Raw genomic sequence first — 19,746 nt, 5'->3', positions numbered from 1 at the left:
ATTTTTTTTTCAATGTTTATTTATTTTTGGGACAGAGAGAGACAGAGCATGAACGGGGGAGGGGCAGAGAGAGAGGGAGACACAGAATCGGAAACAGGCTCCAGGCTCTGAGCCATCAGCCCAGAGCCCGACGCGGGGCTCGAACTCACGGACCGCGAGATCGTGACCTGGCTGAAGTCGGAGGCTTAACCGACTGCGCCACCCAGGCGCCCCTAAAATTAAAATTTAGATTTTAAAAATTAAAAAAAAGCCCTACTTCCTCGAGGTATAATTTACATGCAATAAAATTATTTTAAATGTACAGTTTGATGAGTTTTGACAGATGTGTATGTCTATGTAACCACCACCACAATCAAAATATATAACATTCCTATCACTCTAAAAAATTCCCTTGTGCCCTTTAGAGTCAATCCTCCTTTCCGGGACCATCCCAATCTCCAGCACTATGCCAGACTTCCTGCAGACTCTTCATCCAGTCTCCCTAATGTTACCATCTTATATAACCACGGTACAACTGTCAAAAACACAAAATTAACATGGGTACAATGTTAGTAACCAAACTATAAATTCTAGTCAGACTTCTCCAGTTTTCTCACTAACGTCCTTTTTCTCCTCCAAGATCCAAGCCAGGATTGCATTTCCTAAGCATGTGCCCTGAACCTGGTCCACTCTGTGACTGTTTCTTAGTTTGTCCCTGCTTTTCATGATCTTGGCAGTTTTGAGGAGTACTGGTCAGGTATTTTGTAGACTGTCTCTCATTTTGGGCTTATCTGTTGTTTTCTCCTGATTAGACAGGGCTTACGGGTTTGAGGGGAAAATACCACAGAGGTGAAGCCCCGTGCAGGATAACGTGACTTACCATATTACTCATCGTGATCATTCAGTTGAGATGGCATCTGCCGGGTTTTCTACCAGTTCGATGACATGCATGGGCGGTGGGGGGCGGGGTAGCAGCAAACTGGAGTTGAAATTAGTTTCTGCATCTGAAAAATGGGGATAATATTACCTATCTCACAGCACTGCTGGAGGATTAAGTGAGATCGTAATATGAGTGAGTAATTTAGCAGTCTGCTACGTAGTGAGTGCTCAACAGATGTTAGCTTCTATTATTAGTAGCAGTGGTGGTACCTTTTCTCCTGTCTACTGACCAGAAGGGGCAATTTCTGTTGTTGTTGTTTTTTTTAATATGTGACATGCTGCTAAGTAAATGGCTTGGAATCTGATTCTTCATTTCCTCACTTCTCACATGTGTGACATGGGCTAACCGGAGACCCAGATGGACAGCCTCACCCCCATGGCCCGCAGCAGACCCACTGCAGTCAGGTGATGGGAGTCAGGTGATGAAGGGTTGAAGGAGGGGACACCTGGGAGGGCTCCTCGTAAAGCGTTCTCACAGAGCCTGGCCCTGTGCTGCCCTGCTCTCCTCCTGCCCCTCTGTGCTCTGAGGAGAGATCCTAACGGCCACTCCCCTTAAGTTTGGGGAAATTTCAGACTGGGGTCCTTTATAGGCAGGTTCTGGGGCAATAAGGGTGGGGAGGGGCTGTGGATCTGGATCTCTGAAATTCACAGATATCCTCCACTCGCACACTATATTATCCTTTTTTTTTTTTTTTTTTTTTTTTTTTAGAGAGAGAGAGAGAGAGAGAGTGAGCAGGGAAGGTAAAGAGAGAGAGAGGGAGACACAGAATCTGAAGCAGGCCCAGGCTCTGAGCTGTCAGCACAGAGCCCGACGCGGGGCTCGAACTCATGAACCTTTAAGATCGTGACCTGAGCTGAAGTCAGATGCTTAACCGACTGAGCCACCCAGGTGCCCCTCGCACACTATTTTAAAGTGTGTGTGTTTATTACAAAAGTACAAACTTGCTGTGAAAACAGCAGACATCACAGTGCACAAAAGAAAAGTCCAAAGTCCTCCTCCAGGGGTGCCTGGGTGGCTCAGCTGGTTAAGTGTCTGGCTCTTGATTTCCACTCAGGTCATGATCTCACAGTCGCGAGATCGAGTCCCAAGTCGGGGTCTGTGCCGGGCATGGAGCCTGCTTAAGATTCTCTCTCTCTCTCTCTCTCTCTCTCTCTCTCTCTCTCTGCAAACCCCTCTCAAAAAAAAAAAGTCCACCTCCAGCTGGCCCCCTGCCCCAGTCCACTGTCCAGGAGTCAATCCTGTGACTGACAATGGGAGGCCTTCCGTCCCAAGGGTCCCTCTCAGCTGGCCTCTCTCCAGGCCTGTAATCCAGAGTCCTAAGGCTCACAAACCTCTGTTCTTTACACCTGCACACCCTCTAGTGGGAATGCTTCACATAGCAAGGTGAGGACGTGGGTGGGGGGCAGGCAGGTGGCAGCTGTGGCCCAAGGCCCCTGGGAAGTGGGCATCCCAACATGGATCTCACCTAGTTTCCACCACACCCTTCTGTCTAGCTAGGTGGGTTTTTCCCACCCCAGGGATAAGAAGGAACCAGGAACAATGCTACTTGCTAAAAAAAAAAAGAAAGAAAGAAAGAAAAAAAAAAAGACACCAAATTTATTACAGTAGCGATCCTAACAAGCCAAAGGCAGCTTTCTCACCGAGAGGTAATAAGCCCGTAATGTGATAAGAACCATTTATGGGAGCCCTTATTAAGTGCCAGTCATTGTTTTACTTCTATTAATTTGTATAATTATCACAACACTCCCCAGAAGTAGTACTGTGGATATTTCTCTTTTCTAGAAGAGGATGCCGGAGCTCAGGGAGTTCACTGCGGGCACAGTACGTGCAGTGGTTAGTAGTTCAAGCACTGGAGTCAGACCACCTGCGTTTGCCATCCTTGTTCTGCCACTTACCAGCTGTGTGACCTTGCGCTTGGGTTATAAACCCCCTGTGACTCAGTTTCCATTCTTGTAAAATGGGGATGACAACAGAATCTGCCTCCGAGGCTGGCCGTGGGCATCAAGTGAATAAGTGTGTGTGTCAAATGCTTGGCACAGAGAAGGCACTCAATAAGTGTGTACGTTAGGATTCATTGATGGACCTGAGTCTCAGTGCGTGACTGGTGGAGGAGGAATTTGAACCCAGTTCTTCATACTTCGAGACTTGTGGGCTCATGCACTATGTAGGGCTGCCAACCTAGGGCCCACCAGCAGAGCCCCAGGTCTCACTGATGTGAAGATAACAGGAGTCTTCCCTGAAAAGCCAGTGATTCCTGGGGTGGGGAATCATTGGAGGTAGGGAACACTCTGGGACTGCTGGTAGGGGGAGAGGCCTCTCTGGGCCAGCCTCTCCTAGCTGTTGTTCCTTCCTCCTTGGAAAAGAGCCTCCAAGTCCTCTGCTCTGTCCAGTGGCAAAGAGGCAAAAAGGATGGGGATTATCTACCCTTCTGGGGATCCTTGCTGAGTCTAGTTAGGATTGTGATCCAAAGACTCAAATATTCCCAATATGGCAAATACTCCCAATAAATACTCCCTAATTACGATTGTGATCCAAAGACTCAAATGCCCCCAGATACTCCCCATATGGCAAATGATGTGATTTCCCGGGCCCCTCCTAAATGTGGGAGCAGATATGACTGTCTGGAGTTGTGATGTCCAGCCTGTCCCCAAAGATGGGAGGGGGTTATGAAATGAGGGAAAGGACAGTCCAGGCAGAGGGTAAATGTGAGAAAAGGTAGGGAAGCTAGAGACAGCAGCAGAGACGGGATCGAGTTCGAGGCAAGAGGTGGCAAAAAAGGAGGCTTGCAGAGGCCAAAGGTGGTCTGAATTTGATTTCCATAAGCTGTCAAAGAGCTTGAGCTCTCTTTGGTAGAAAATGGGGAACCACTGAAGAGTCATGAAGGGAGGAGGAGACAAAGGAAAAGTTTTGTCATCTGTAAAATAGGGTAAAATAGTACCTGCCTCATAAGGTTATTATAGGATTGAGTGGGATGATCCACATGAAGTCTTAGAAATGATGGCATGTAGAAAATGCTCAATAAACGTCAGTGATGCTGCTGTTGCTGATTGCAACGTCCCGTTAGGAAGAGAAACCATAAAGGTCCAGACCACCAAGGCAGTACATAAAGTGAGTGAGGCTTCGCTGGGTAGGTGGAGACCAAGGCCAGCCTCACAGGGCAATCCAGTTAGACATGGACTTGTCCACCTGCTAAGCTCCTCGGTATGGCTCACAGCCCTAGGTGATGTGACCTCTTTCTCACTCACTAGGTTCCAGCCACGTTGTCTTCTTCCTGATCTTCGAACATGCCCAACCTGGGCCTTTCCCCCTATTGTTGCCTCTGTGCGGGAAGCCCTTCCCCCACACTTTCTAATGGCTGCTGCTTTCTTGTCATAAAGATCCTAGTTCAGGTTTCTCCTGAGAGGCTTTCCCTGAGGCCTATCCAGCACCTCAGCCTTATGACCAGACAAAATGATCTTACTTGCTTTCATGGGTAATGTTTGTTGCTCCCTACGTCCTCTAGGTTGTAAACTCCACAGGGGCACAATTACATCTTTCTTGTTCACTGCTGTTTTCATAGGTCCTCTGACACTGCCAGGCATATGGAGACCCTCGATAAACGTCTGTCCGAAACTGATGCCCTGAAGTGATCTCTAGTAGAGATTCATGCCTTTCAAGCTGTTCGTGGGAAAGGTGGCCTATCAAGCTGAGATCAGCTATTAGCAGAGTGGAGTGGATTCAGTCTGATGACAACTTCATGGAAGTAGGGTCTGGAGGTGGAGGGGAAGGATACTTCACAAAACAAAGTAAATTCTGATGGATGAGGGCAGGGGGACAAGCCCAGGGCAATTCCCACTACGGGGAACTCCTAGGAACTGTGATGTCTCCCTAAGTGACAGGGGAAGTGGTAGGGCAGAAAGGGGCTGGGAGAACTCAGAGGCAAGGCCTATCAGAGGAGGTGCAGAGGTCCATTGTCTGAGGTCTGACATTCCATCAAGGATCTCAAATTTAGTCCTTTGACATGATCTCCAAAAGAGGTTGTACCTAGTCACAGACACACCGGTAGGCTTTAAGAAAGGTGTTCATTTGTACAGCTGTAATTACAAAACCCAAGTAACAAGAACATTTTAGAACTCATCTTTTAAGACCTACTTACAGCATCTGACACTGTTATTTTCCTTCTCCCTCTCTTCACTTGGCTTACGGAACACTATACTCCTGGTCCTACTTCCTCAATGGCTGCTCCTTCTCAGTCTCCTCTTTTGGTTTTTATTAATCTCATCTCTCACTTTTAAATGTCTATCTCCAGAAGGCAGCCAGAGGGAGCTCTCAGGGCCTTTGTACCGGCTGAAACACTCTTCCAGGCTGAATGCCTCAATGCAAGTCCTTGCCTAAATGTCAATTGTCAGTGAGGTCTCTTCCCTGCCACCCTAATTTAGTACCCCACTTCCTCCAACCCTCTACCCCTCTTTCCTCCTTTAACTTTATAGTTCTTATTACCAAATGACCTACTACATGTATTTCTTGTTTAGTGGTGGTCTCTGGTGACAAATACGTTAGTGCCAGGAGAGCACCAGTGGAGTAGTAAACGCTATGTTTACTGCTGTACCTCTTTTGTCTAGAACAGTGCCTGACACACTGTGTACTTGAATGAACGATGAGAAGTTCAGTGACGTTTCAATTATGCACGTTTTCATTTAAAGATATATAGGGAATTTTACAAGCGGGGCCCTAGACTATTTAAACATGAGAGTCTAAAGCGTGATTAAAAAAATTATCCGGAAAGGATCGTATAGTTAGTGCAGGTAACCACGGTGGTTTGCCTCGACTAACAGTTAAATCAAAAGGCAGAGCAGGCATCCAAGACACCTTTTCTTGAATTAATGACCCTTTGGGAGTGCGGTACTAGTGTGTGGAATCTGCAGGGGTGCAGCTTGGTTGTGGTGCTAGGAGAAGCCCCGGGGGTGCAATGGCTCAGACCCATTCGTACAGTGGGATGGAACTGGGTCAAGTTAACAGCAACAAAAAACACGCAACTCCACCAAAGAAAGCGAACCAACCTCAGGATCAGGCTCTCGGACCACGCAGGCGCAGAAGGACCCGGGCGGAGCCTGCGCAGCCGCAGAAGAGGCTCGGCGGGCCTGAGCAGCCAAAGAAAAGAGCGGGCGGTTTGGGGGCCTCCTAGATCCCGCACTGTTTCGCGCCAGGTTTGAAGCAGCTGAAGACGGGCTGCTCTGGTCCCCAAGCCCCGCACCGCGGCGGGTGAGGCCGGCTCCGCTACGCATGCCTCGGGGGCCGAGCCCTCTTCTGAGCCGCCGCCATCATGCTGCTGCCTGTGTTCACCCTGAAACTGCGCCACAAAATCAGCCCCCGCATGGTGGCCATAGGGCGCTACGACGGGATTCACCCGTGCCTGGCAGCCGCCACCCAAGCGGGCAAGGTAACCGCTCCTACCACACCGAGCCCGGGTCCCTAGAGTCCCCAGGATCTCCGCAGGCCGCTCCGATGCGACCCGCCCCTCACCCTGCGACCCCGCCCCCAGCCACGGTTGCCCGGCGACCGGGCGGTAGCGTCGGTAGCCGTCCTTCCCGCGCAGAATAAGGAAGAATAATGGGGTCTCGCATGAAGGGCTTTTTTAAGCACTTAACTTTACTTGTCTTCAGGCCTTTAGACTTGGACAGTGTTGGAGTTCCTGTGCAGATAGGGAGCTTGGGGAAGAAAAGTCCCCAGAAGGGAAGGGGCTTGGTCAGGGTTAGGAGTGGTAGCCCACCCCAGAGTTGAGTCCAGGGCCTCTGCCTGTCACTCTGGAGCTCCTTCCACTATTTTATATTGCCTCTCGAGCCAGACAACTTTACAGAAAAAAAGGGAAAAAAATACAAAGACCCCTAAGTTAAATAATTAATTTTCACCTGATCTTTATCCATGTACATTTATGTCTTTTCCTACAATTTATTCGCTAAGTACCCGTTAGGCGCTTACTATGTGCCAGATGCTGTGCAAGGTGTGGGAGTCACAGAGGTGAAAAAGACATGGTCATTTAACATTCAGGAAACTTAACACCTCCCTTGTGCTAGATGTTGGGGATTCAGAGATAAAGCTGGAATCCCTGCTTTCACAAAGCTTATAATCCTTCAGGGCTGCAGACAAGGCAAATCAAGGCACTGATGGAGGCACGACCAAATACATGGAATACAGTGACACCAAGCGCAATAACTTTTAATAGGTACAAGGCTTCATTACATTAATTATCTCCTCATCCTTGCTACAATGCCAAGAGTAGCAGCATAGCACAGGTCTTGGCTCTAGTACCTACTAATTTCATGACCTTGGGCAAAGTTCGTAATAATAGTATCTGCCACACAGGGTTGTTATAAGGACTAAATAAGTTAATACATGTAAAGCGCTTGACATATGAGAAATGTAGGCATATAAGCCACTAATTGTTAATTGCTATTTTCTTTTTGTTACTCCTACTTTACTGATTAGAATAGCGGTTCAGAGAAGTTCAAAGTAATGCTTGAGGTCATGCAACTAGAAAGTGGTGGCAATGAAGTTAAAGTACCTGTTCTTGACCCAGTGTGGAGTTTTAAAAAGTGTTTATTTATTTATTTTTGACAGAGAGAGACAGAGACAGAGAATCCTAAGCAGGCCCCGTGCTGTCAGCACAGAGGCTGACATGAGATCTCACATGAGATCATAACCTGAGCGAAATCAAGTGTCAGAAGCTTAACGGACTGAGCCACCCAGGTGCCCCAACCCAGTGTGGATTAAAATGTGGATTTAATAAGCTAATATTTATATAATGGTTTAAAATTTTCTTTCTTTTTTTTTTTTAAACTTTACATATTTCGAGACAGAGCAAGAACGTGCGTGCATGCACAAGTGGGGAGAGGGGCAGAGAGGAAGAGAGAATCCCAAGCAGATTCTGTGCCATCAGTGCGGAGCCCAATGTAGGGCTTGATCCCACCCACCTCAAGATCATGACCTGAGCCAAAATCAAGCGTCGGAGGCTTAACCAACTGAGCCACCCAGGCTCCCAGTTTATAGTTTTCAAGACACTTCTACCTATGGTGTATGTTATGTAATATGCCTTGGGATACATAAGTAGAAAGTCATTACACTTCATTTTCATTAGGTAGTATAATGTAGTAGAGCCCCTGGCACAGAACCTGGCATGTGATAATGTTAGTTACTGTTAAGAGGTACTGACAAATGCCAAAAAGAAATTCGTATAGTTCTGTGGGTGCATGGCAGCTAAATAAATGGGCTGAAAAGGTCCCATCAATATTGGCCCCACCCCTAATTTGTTGAGGGCTTACTACTGCCGCACACTGTTCTTAGCTTTGCAGTTGCAAGGTTGAAAGTGACAAACCTCACCCATTCGGAGCTTACATTTGAGAGGGGGAGCCAGACACCAGGGGGAGATAAAATAAAATACGTATATTTGTATTATATTTGTATATTTTTATTTTTTATATTTTATTTATATGTTAACATATATTTATATATACATATAAATAACAGCAGATAATGTCTCCATGGGGGGCGGGGAAACAGTAAGGGGATAGAGATGATGGGAGATTGCTATTTTATTTTATTTTTTTTTTAATTTTTTTTTTTTCAACGTTTATTTATTTTTGGGACAGAGAGAGACAGAGCATGAACGGGGGAGGGGCAGAGAGAGAGGGAGACACAGAATCGGAAACAGGCTCCAGGCTCCGAGCCATCAGCCCAGAGCCCGACGCGGGGCTCGAACCCACGGACAGCGAGATCGTGACCTGGCTGAAGTCGGACGCTTAACCGACTGAGCCACCCAGGCGCCCCAAGAGATTGCTATTTTAGACAGAGTGATCCCTAGGCCTCTAATAAGATCATTGTAGATCAGAGATTTGAAGAAAAGGAGGAAACAAGCCCCACATATTTGTGGAGTAAGTGCCTTCCAGGCAGAGGGATCAGCAAGTGCAAAGTCCTTGAGGTGGAAGTAGCTTGGTGTGTTCCAGGGAAGTGAGGGCTCTAACGGAATGAGGGAAGCAGTGAGGTAGCCAGGGGCGGGATCATATAGGGCCTGTAGGCCATGTAAACATCATTGTTTTGGGTGATGGGGTTTGGTTAATGTTTTAAAGGATAACTGGCTGGTACTGCAACAGAGATGCAGGGAGCTAAGCCTAGCGGTGGAAGCAGGAAGATCAGGCAGAGGTTTTTATGGAAACCCTTTCATTAGAATGTGATCTAGAGTGAAAGTCAGGGACACTGGAGTCGAGGTCTGTTTCTGGAGTTGGAAAAAAAGAGACAGAGGACGAGAAAGTCCTGTGGCCTGTGTAATTGGATCTTTTCTTTAGAACTTTAAACAAATCTGGATTTATGACCTGATATTTCATATTAAGATTTAAAAACGGTAGTATTTTATGATCCAAGTAATACCGGAATATATTCTTTTTTAAAAACAATTAAACATTCCAGGTAAGGCTGAAGCCCTCCTTGACCGTTGGAGCTCACGTCTCCAGAAACAGGATTTTGACATTATAAGTAGGATTCTGTTGAGAATGTGAATCTGACTTACTGGAATCTGGCCTCTGAGCCTGAGCAAGGATTTTATTTGTTTTGTTTCGAGCAAGGATATTTTAAAAAGGGGTTTCTCGCAAGATGAACATTAGTGTTTTCCTCTGGGGACATTTTTTCTCTCGCCTATGGGGCTGAGGGGGCCAGTTGGATTTCTACTTTCATTAGTATCCCCTCAGTTAGAATAAATGTTGTGTGAACTTCAGCCAGTCACAGAGAGTGATCCATTTGTTGTGTGACTGAGCTTGGCTTTTTCCATGCCCGAGGGACAAGTAGGTCTCCCGGAACCCAAGAACGGCAGGAGGGAAGCTAGGGAGAAGTCGGCTCCTGGGAATCTCAAACTCTTTCTGTTCCAATAGCAATGCACAGCAAGTCCAAAAGTGATTTCTCCTCCTGTTCTCCAGCCTGTCTAATTACTGGGAGACTCTGAAAGAATTCTTTTGTTCCGAACTGTTATAAAAGGAAGTAAGACATCATGGCCAGAGTGTAGGGTCTGGAACCAGATGCCAGGCTTCGGGTCTTTGCCCTGTCACTTAACAGTCGCCAGACCTTGGGAAAGGGCATTAACCTTTTTGACCTCCTCTGTAAACCCGAGCTTGCTGTGAGGATCAAATGCAGTAACACTTATTAAAGCACATTACAAAGTATTACACGAATGAGGACATGAGCATGATATTCCATAGCTACATACCTTTTCTGTGTATTTCCAGTCAATTCCTTTGAAAATTATTTGTTGTTGAACAGGCTGTCTTGTTTAGGCAATAACTTAAAATTATTCCTATTTGGATTTCTACCAAAGGGATGAAGTACTGATTTAAAATCAGTGGATTTTAAAACTGGAAGAGGCTTAAGGGGTCCCTAGTGCAGTATTTCCCACCCTTTTTTTCTTCGTAGAGACCGTGAAGATTTCCTTAATGAAATTTTAATACCACAGATATACTACATGTCTGTTTTTGTTCTGTGCCCTTTTGGGGCCACAGCCGTGTTAGTATCCAATATACCTCTGCCCCACATCCAGTTACCCCTTTTGGGATAACACACACACACACACATATGTGAGTGTGTGTATGTATATATGTATATGGTAGTTGAAACTGCTCAGTTTGGATTAATTATTTAATTCCGTCTTACTAGTATGGTCCGTGAAACCTTGAAGAAGCTTGATCGCGTGACTCAGTTTACATTTGTGAAACAGATCTACTAACTGCCAGACTTTGAAACTTCCAGTTTTAGCCCTTAAAACAACCAGTTTTTTTTTTAAGTTTTATTTTTTAAGTCATCTTTACACCCAACATGGAGCTCCAACTTACAACCCTGAGATCAAGAGTCACACATTTTTCCAGATGAGCCAGCCAGGCACCCCTAAAACAGCCAGTTTTAAGGGTTAGGAAGTGAGTTTATGAGGTGCTGGGATGAAAGATGCTAAAGGAAGTGTTTATTACTGTATGCTGTGTGATCTTCTTAGTGTGTAGCAACCACATTGTAGCTGGTAACGCTTCCGGAAGGTTGATCAGGAAGAGGCTAGTTCATAAGAGTACTTGACATCCTGCTGGTGGGTAGCCTGTAAGCTGCCCCTGGAAGCAACAACTGCATCTTGTCCATTACCTTGTTCTTTGCAAGGCTAAGAACCACTGAATTTCCATAATTTATAGTGGTTGAAAGCTAGCAATAGACATAACTGTGTATGAGTGTTTTGTAGGTGGTTAAAGTGACCTCTTGTTAGTGTTGATATCTGTTAATACCATGGGTCTCTTAATAAATGTATGTTAATTTTACAGTTTTGGTATTTTAAGGGGATGTAATTAACTGTTTTTAATTTAGGTTTTTATTCACAATCCTCATACCCGGAGTCAGCATGTCAGTGCATCCAGGGTCTTCCAGAGCCCCCTGGAGTCTGATGTTTCACTTCTCAACATCAACCAGGCAGTCAGCTGCCTGACTGCAGGAGTACTGAACCCAGAACTTGGCTATGATGCTCTTTTGGTGGGGACACAGACTAATCTTCTGGCTTATGATGTCTACAATAATTCAGATTTGTTCTACAGAGAGGCAAGTATACCCCTTTATAACCATGATATTCCTGTTACTCATTAATGTCCATTGGCTTTTTATGATTGAAAGAGATCAGACATTTATTTTGGTTTGCTTATCGTATGGCTCTTGTGATGTAAACAACACGGAGATTTTTTCCATTTATATCTGCATTATCTGTTTGACACTTACTTGTTTTATCATGGTTGGTAACCACTTGGTGACACTCCAGCTTGTCTCCCATGAGGTATATCTGTGATACCACCATCTGTCAAGATCTATTGAGAACTCAGCCAAGAGCCAGGAGGTCAGTAGACAGACCTCCTGGTGGCTTTGCATTAAAATTTAGTATAGTAGTTTGTAGGAGAAGCGCTTACTGTGGCCTGCCATCTATAGGCTACTGCAGCTTTATTTATTTATTTATTAAAAAAAATTTTTTTTAATGTTTATTTATTTTTGAGAGAGACAGAGTGTGAGCAGGGGAGGGGCACAGAGAGAGGGAGACACAGAATCCAAAGCAGGCTCCAGGCTCCGAGCTGTCAGCAACAGAGCCTGACATGGGGCTTGAACTCACAGACCGCAAGATCATGACCTGAGCCGAAGTCGGATACGTAACCGACTAAGCAACCCAGGTGCCCTTAGGCTACTGCAGCTTTAATACTCAAGTTATTCATATTTATTATAGAAAAGATATGGAAACAAAAAAAATACTCATGATTTCTCCATCTAGAGGTAACACGTAACTCTTAAACTGATTTTTACTAAGTGAAATTATTTATTTATTTATGTATTTTTTATTTTAAATTTTTTTTTTTTCAACGTTTATTTATTTTTGGGACAGAGAGAGACAGAGCATGAACAGGGGAGGGGCAGAGAGAGAGGGAGACACAGAATCAGAAACAGGCTCTAGGCTCTGAGCCATCAGCCCAGAGCCTGACGCGGGGCTCGAACTCACAGACCGCGAGATCGTGACCTGGCTGAAGTCGGACGCTTAACCGACTGCGCCACCCAGGCGCCCCTGTATTTTTTATTTTAGAGAGAAAGCACATGCGAGCCAGGGAGAGAGGCAGAGGGGGAGAGAGAGAGAAAACCCCAAGCAGGCTCCATGCTCAGCACAAAGCCTAACACTGGCCTCGATCCCGTGACCCTGGGATCGTGGCCTGAGCCAAAATCAAGAGTCAGATGCTCAACCAACTGAGTCTCCCAGGCACCCCACTAGGTGAAATTTTTTACAAAATGTGATCATTTTTTTACCCTCTAATTTATATTATTATAATAAGATATTTTAAAATATACTTCACATACCATACAATTCACCTATTTAATGTACAATCCAATAGTTTTAGTTTATTGAGGGACTTACTCAGCTATCACCACTATCAAGTTTAGAACATCTTCATTATCCCTAAAAGAAACCCCATACCCATTAGTAGTCAATCTTCATTGTCCCCCAACCTGTCTTAGGCAACCACTGATCTACTTCCTATCTCTGTAGATTTGCCTGTTCTCGACTTTTCATATAAACAGAATCATATAATATATGGTCTTTTGTGACGAGTTTCCTTTCCTTAGGATAATATTTTCAAGGTTGATCCATGTTGTAGCATGTATCAGTATTTCATTCTTTTTATGGCTGAAGAATATTCCATTTTATGGACATGCCATATTTTCTTTATCCACTCATCATTAATGGACATTTGTGTTGTCTCTACTCCCTGGCTACTGCACACAGCCTTTTTATTCAATGCTATATTGTGAGCATCTTTATATGAAGTCACTGTATATCCCTGCATCATTCTTACTAGGCTCTATGTTTTTTTTTCATTTTGTTAATATATTATAATTTGCTTAATCTGTTCTATATTGTTTCATATTTATGTTATTTTCACAGTTTCTGTATTACAGTTGATACTTTGATAAGCATATGTCTTTGCCAATTTCTCTGATTATTTTCTAAGGATAAGTTCCTAGAAATGCAATTACCCTTTTTTTTTTGTATTTTAAAATTGAGATAAAATTGTACATACAGTGAAATACACAAACTTTACACGTACTATTCAGTGAGTTTTGATCCCTGTAACCAACATGCCCAATAAAAATACAGAACATTTCCATCACTTCAGGGAATATTGTTGTGCCCCATTCCAGTCATTTCTTCCATCTTACAGACTTTCACCGTTTTGATTTCTGTCAGCTTAGCTTAGCTTTCCCTGTTCTTGAACTTCACACAAATGGGATCATACAGAATGACTCTTTGGTATCTGGCTTGCATTTGGCAGGTCTGTGAGAGGCATCCAAGGTTTTGCAGAGAGCAGTAGTTCTTTTTGTTGCTGAGTGGTATTCTATTGTGTGAATATTACACAGTTTGTGTATCCCTTCTTCTGATCATAGACATGTAGGATGGACATACTGAGTCATTTCTACTTTTGGTCAGTTATTAATAAAATTGTTAGAAATATTTTGGTACTTGTCTTTTTGCGGGTATATGTTTTAATTTATCTTGGGTGATACCTAGGAATGGTTGTACCATTTCACACCTCCCATCAGCAATGTACGTGAGTTCCAGTTGCTCCATACTCTGTCAACATTTGGTTATGCCAGTCTTTTTAATTGTCGCCATTTTGAGGTATGAAGTGGTGTCGTATTTGGCTTCATTTTGCATTTCCCTCATGACCAGTGATATATAACACCTTTTCTTGTGTTTATTTTCTAGTCGTGTGTCTTCTTTTGTGAAATGTCTAGGTCTTTTGCCTTTTTTATTGGTAGTTTGTATACACTATTGATTTATAGATTTTCTTTATACAAATATACATATACAAATATACAAAATGCCTTTTTTATTGGTAGTTTGTATATACTATTGATTTATAGATTTTCTATATACAAATTCTTATATATATGTATATATATAAAACAATGTTTACAATATATATAACAAATAACAATACATGTAACAAACATATTCTCCCAGTATGTGGCTCATTCCAATAAGTACGTGTCTTTTGATGAGCAAAAGTTTTTGATTTTGTTGAAGTGTAGCTGTTCAGTTTTTTTTCTTTAATAGTTGGTGCTTTTTCTGTCCTGAGAAGTCTTTGCCTATTTCAGGAGCACAAAGATATTCTTCCTATGTTTTTGTATAAGACTGAAATTGAGTGTAGGATGTGTATGTGTGTATATATACTTCTAGGGAGACAGAGAGAGAGATTGGTGGCTTTATTTTAAGAAATTGGCTCATGCAGTTGTGGAGGCTGGCAAGTCCAAAATATGCAGGTTAGGCAAATTCTCTGGAGATCCAGGGAAGAGTTGATGTTGAAACTTAAGTCTGAATACAGTCTGGTGGCAGAAGCCTTTCTCCAGGGGTTCAGTCTTTTTTCTATTAAGGCCTTCAACTGATTGGGTGAGGCCCACCCACCCACATTATAGAGGGTAACCTGCTTTACTCAAAGTCTGATTTAAGTGTTGATCTCATTTTAAAAAATACCTTCACAGAAACACCTATAATGATGTTTTTGATTAAATATCTGGGTACCATGGCCTAGCCAAGTTGACACATAAAATTAATGGTGTCAAGAATTGAGCTTTGGAATTACTGAGTTAAAAATCTTTTTTAAATGATGAATATTGCTAAATTGTTCTATATAAAGACTACTGTTTTCCACCTTCCCCTCAGAATATGAGAGTGTCTGTTTTATCACACCCCAACCAACAATGGATAATCTTGTTATCTTTCATCTTTCTAATCTTAAAAATGAAAAATGATATATTGTGAGAATGAGGATTTTCGTGTTTGGTGGTGATTAGTATTTCTTGTGAATTGCCTTTTTGTTTGTTTGTTTTTTGTTTTTTTCATTTTCTTTTTGGTTTGTTTGGTTTGTTTTTTGGCTTGGGGTGTTTACTCTTTTCTTATTTATTTGCTTTTTATTAGCTCATTTAAAAAACAATTAGTCCTTTGGCTCATATATTGTAGATATTTTTTCCCAGTTTATTGTTTACCTTTTAACTTTGTCTTTTGAGTTATTGACCATTTAGCAGTTTTGATTTCTAATAAGTTTTCTTTCTTTTATAGCCAATTTTTAAATAGTTTTCCTACATAAAGATTATATAAATAAGGACTGTTTTCCTAATAATAAACAGTTAGTATTTCCAAAGATTTCCTTGAATTTTCTAAAAATAAGTTAAATTATGCTTATATACTTTATTCAAGAAGTCTGGGACATTTATTAATTCTGGATGGCTTATTACTCTTTGTACAGAATTCTTAGTAACTTTACAAGTAAAAGGACTAGTAGCAAGAGAACTGGGTAATAAGCAATAAAAAGATTTCCATGCAAAGTGGTTAAAATAGATTACAAAAGTTTGGGTGTTTTATTTATTTATTTTTTTTTTAATTTTTTTTTTTTAACGTTTATTTATTTTTGAGACAGAGAGAGACAGAGCATGAACGGGGGGAGGGGCAGAGAGAGAGGGAGACACAGAATCAGAAACAGGCTCCAGGCTCTGAGCCATCAGCCCAGAGCCTGACGCGGGGCTCGAACTCACGGACCGCGAGATCGTGACCTGGCTGAAGTCGGCCGCTTAACCAACTGCGCCACCCAGGCGCCCCCAAAAGTTTGGGTGTTTTAAAGGCGTAAGTTTGATTCTGTCAAGAATTGGTCCCCGAGAACTAGTAGTTCTAGAGAGCCTTGGATTTTGTAGCAGTTTATCGCAGCAGATTAGTGTGAGAGGCCAGTGGCCTGAGTTGATCCTGAATCAGTGCTCATCCTGGTAGAAGCACAAATAAGCCACAGTGACTGTCCTCAATGGACAGTCCTGGGCTGCCTCTCACGAGACCACGTGGCTTCTCACAAATGACGACAGAGGGATTTGAGTGTCCAAATAAAAATGAGGATCTATTTTATGTCCACTGTGCCTGTGCATCAGTGTATCTGAGATTTTATGTCTTTTTTTTCCTTCCTAGGTTGCAGATGGGGCCAATGCAATTGTGCTGGGAACACTGGGGGACATTTCCTCTCCTCTTGCGATTATTGGTGGAAATTGTGCTCTGCAGGGTTTTGATCACGAAGGAAATGATCTCTTTTGGACGGTATATAGAACAAAACATTCTCTTAATCCTCCCAAACATTTTCACTTAATGTTCTTTATGCTTTGTTTGTTTGTTTTACCCTTGGCTGTAATGAATAAGAAAAACAAAATGGAAACATATTTTCTAATTCTGTACATAAAAAAAGAACATTTGTAATTTGAATAACACCCATTGGTGGTTTGTATAATCCTCTTTCATGTAGCTAATGCATTTGGATTAAGCGAAAAAAGATGGCATATTAATGAGTTTTGGTTTTATTTTCAGGTTACTGGAGATAACGTTCATTCCTTGGCCTTATGTGACTTTGACGGTGATGGTAAGAAAGAGGTGTGTGGAGGAGGAGATACTTATCTTGTGTGCTCAGCTGAATAATTTCCCCATGACAGTGACATTAGTGGTTAAGAGAAGTTAACACTTCTCTGGTTGATTTTGGTGCTCTGTTGCCTAAATGACAAGCCAACTGGCCTCATTTGTCTTTCTCTTTTGAACAATGAATCAGTTGTATTTGTCTGATGTAAAGATCAAGGCCGTAATGTTGCAAAGACACAGGACGGGGTTGGGCGGGGGGCAGAGCATTTGATGGGACCACAGCCATATTCACAATCTTACAGCTGCCTTTGGATGCTTTGAAACCATAATTGTAAGTAGTTTTCAACTGTGACTTTTTCAGGAATCTGAAAGTTTTAGAGATTGGCTCTTAGCCTTTGAAAGTATTCTAATGGTTACTCTAGAAGCTAGCTTCTTGAGTAGCCAGCCAAGTGCTGTACTGGGCACCGGCTTACCTGTCTCTTGTCCGTGGATACTGGTCTCTGGCATTTGAAACCGGGCTTCCATCTGTGGGCAGAGAATGGGGAGCATTTTCAGGTGCTTGGTGGAAGAACATATTCTGGAAGGATGTGCAGCCCACATGGAAGGATAGTCTGTAGTGGCCACTTTTTCTTCACTAACCGAAGGTGTTGACTTTCGCAGTAGAAGGAACCTTCCTGACTACCAGATTATAGGGAGCAGATCTTGGGTAGCAGGAGCAGTGTTTTAAGTACTGTGCACATTTTTTGTTTCATTTATGGAAATTTTGCTGTGTTTGCTTGTTGAACTAAATACGCACGATTCTTTTTTTTTTTTCAGCTCCTTGTCGGATCAGAGGATTTTGATATCCGAGTTTTTAAAGAAGATGAGATTATAGCAGAAATGACAGAAACAGAGGTAAGAAGTGCCACCTCAGAATCATGGTAACTGTGGGCAAGATAGATCAGCACAGTGAAATGTCACATCTGACAAGGGTGCTGCGATATCTTCTCACAACCCAGACAGTTTTGAAGTAAAAATTGTGGAGATTGAACAGAACTGCATGTTACAGAGAAAGACGCACTTAAAAATCCTGTATCAAGATATATTTTCAGAGTTGGGGGGAGGCAGGGGTGGCCGCTGGGGAAGAGAAAAGATACGTTTTGAACAGACTGATTAGAGAAAAATTATTGAGTACCTAAAGGCCCTTCTTTTAATGAGTTAATACATATTAATAAGAACACTAATAATGGTGACCATTTATTGCGCACCTAATATATGCCAGATACTGTTCTAAGTGCTTTACGTAAACTAACTCATTTAATCCTACAACAGCCCTAGTAGGAAGATATTATTATTTCTATTTTCCTGATGAGGAAACTGGTGTTAAGTTCCTTTGTTCAATTACTCAAACACAGTCATGGCTGCGAAGTGGTGTGGTCAGGATTTGAAGATTGTCCGCCTCCTCCTCATCGTGTGTATTAAATGGGCTTGAATGAAGTACACAAACGAGGGTTTTAAAACGTTCCCTCTCCATTCAGATTAAGTACTTCTTAGGCACATTTTTTTAAGGTAAACTTAAAATCAGATGTTGGAGAACTGGAAACCTGTGGGTTTCTCCGTGATTAGGATTGCTCATGGAATAGAACCTGGGATGTTTCTGAAAAGTTTAAACTTCATTTGTCTACAGATCACCCTTATCCGTTGTAGTTTTGGCATTCTTAGGATATTTATATGCTGCTGGTTCCCCAGGATTGGGCAAGATGGAAACAGAAAAACGAATTAGGGTATTCTGGAAAAGGAAGGAGAAGAGGATAAACGAGCAGTGGCTTGTGAACGTTCTAGGGAGGCAGAAAAAACAACAGAAGGGAGTCTTAGTGGTCAGATTTTGCTGGGATCCTGCAAAATTTATTCAGGTCGTGTTTGGGTCTAGATCAGAAAGCTTGAGGCACTGGCCTCAGGGCCCATCTTGACCACTTGTCTTTGCTTCTTGCCACTTACAAAAGCTGTCTAGGAAAGTCGGGCTTCTGTTCCACTACAAAAAAAAGACCAAAAAGCAAAACTTGCATATTGATATACAAAGTGTTATCCTTGGTTTAGCTAATATACCTTTATCTTATAGTGAGGATCATAGATTTTTACTTAGTTCTACTATACTTTTTATATATTCACAGTTATTGGGGCGCCTGGGTGGCTCAGTCGGTTAAGCGTCCGACTTCAGCTCAGGTCATGATCTTACACTCCGTGAGTTCAAGCCCCGTGTCGGGCTCTGTGCTGACGGCTCAGTGCCTGGAGCCTGCTTCGAATTCTGTGTCTTCCTCTCTCTCTGACCCTTCCCCATTCATGCTCTGTCTCTCTCTGTCTCAAAAATAAATAAAAACATTTTTAAAAACTTTAAAAAAAGTAATTTATATATTCACAGTTATTATAATTATAAACTGCTAGTTACAGGTAGAGAAAATTAATGACCCTATTGAAAGTTAGGAGGTTCTGTTTAAGTGTATGTGCTTAATGTGTGATTTTTTTGAAGAGAGAATCCTTAGCTTTCGTTAGGTTCTTAACGGGGTTTGCCACTTCCTACCACCCCCCACCCTCCAAAAAAAAGCCAACTTGAGAGTCACCTGTCAGTAGATGCTGTGTCTTGCATTATCGTTTTTCTTTCATTCAAATTTGTAGTAAATCTTTTCCTGTTGGGTGGGAATCATTCAGATTTTGTTGGATTTCTGTTTATTGTCAATGCTACATGTGAGGAAGGTGCATTCTTTGGAAATACTTTTTTCCTAAATCCTAGAAAAGGACAGGAGAACATGAAATAGAGCTAGGGATTTGAGGTGACTGTTGGTCCCCTGGTCCATGAAAGAGAGAAACTAGTGAACTAATAAAGGACTAA

General features: G+C 42.7%; 1 protein-coding gene across 2 annotated transcripts in view; it reads left to right on the top strand.

The window, feature by feature from the left end:
- Nucleotides 1-6,051: 6,051 nt before the first annotated feature.
- The window catches only part of BBS2 (Bardet-Biedl syndrome 2), a 33,371-nt gene continuing 19,676 nt past the window's right edge, over nucleotides 6,052-19,746 (top strand). For both annotated transcript variants that reach the window (XM_047078430.1, XM_047078429.1), the window contains exons 1-5: nucleotides 6,052-6,338; nucleotides 11,279-11,506; nucleotides 16,446-16,571; nucleotides 16,836-16,898; nucleotides 17,697-17,774. In XM_047078430.1, the coding sequence (XP_046934386.1) occupies nucleotides 6,222-6,338; nucleotides 11,279-11,506; nucleotides 16,446-16,571; nucleotides 16,836-16,898; nucleotides 17,697-17,774 (612 nt within the window). In that variant the 5' untranslated portion in view covers nucleotides 6,052-6,221. The remainder of the gene's footprint in view (nucleotides 6,339-11,278; nucleotides 11,507-16,445; nucleotides 16,572-16,835; nucleotides 16,899-17,696; nucleotides 17,775-19,746) is intronic.

Source organism: Lynx rufus, unplaced genomic scaffold (genome assembly GCF_022079265.1).
Source record: "Lynx rufus isolate CCGP_SWC_20201006 ecotype Redwood Valley unplaced genomic scaffold, mLynRuf1.p SCAF_16, whole genome shotgun sequence".
NCBI classification, from domain to species: domain Eukaryota; kingdom Metazoa; phylum Chordata; class Mammalia; order Carnivora; family Felidae; genus Lynx; species Lynx rufus.
The sequence above is the reverse complement of the archived record's forward strand: the minus strand, read 5'-3'. Positions and strand labels throughout refer to the sequence as shown.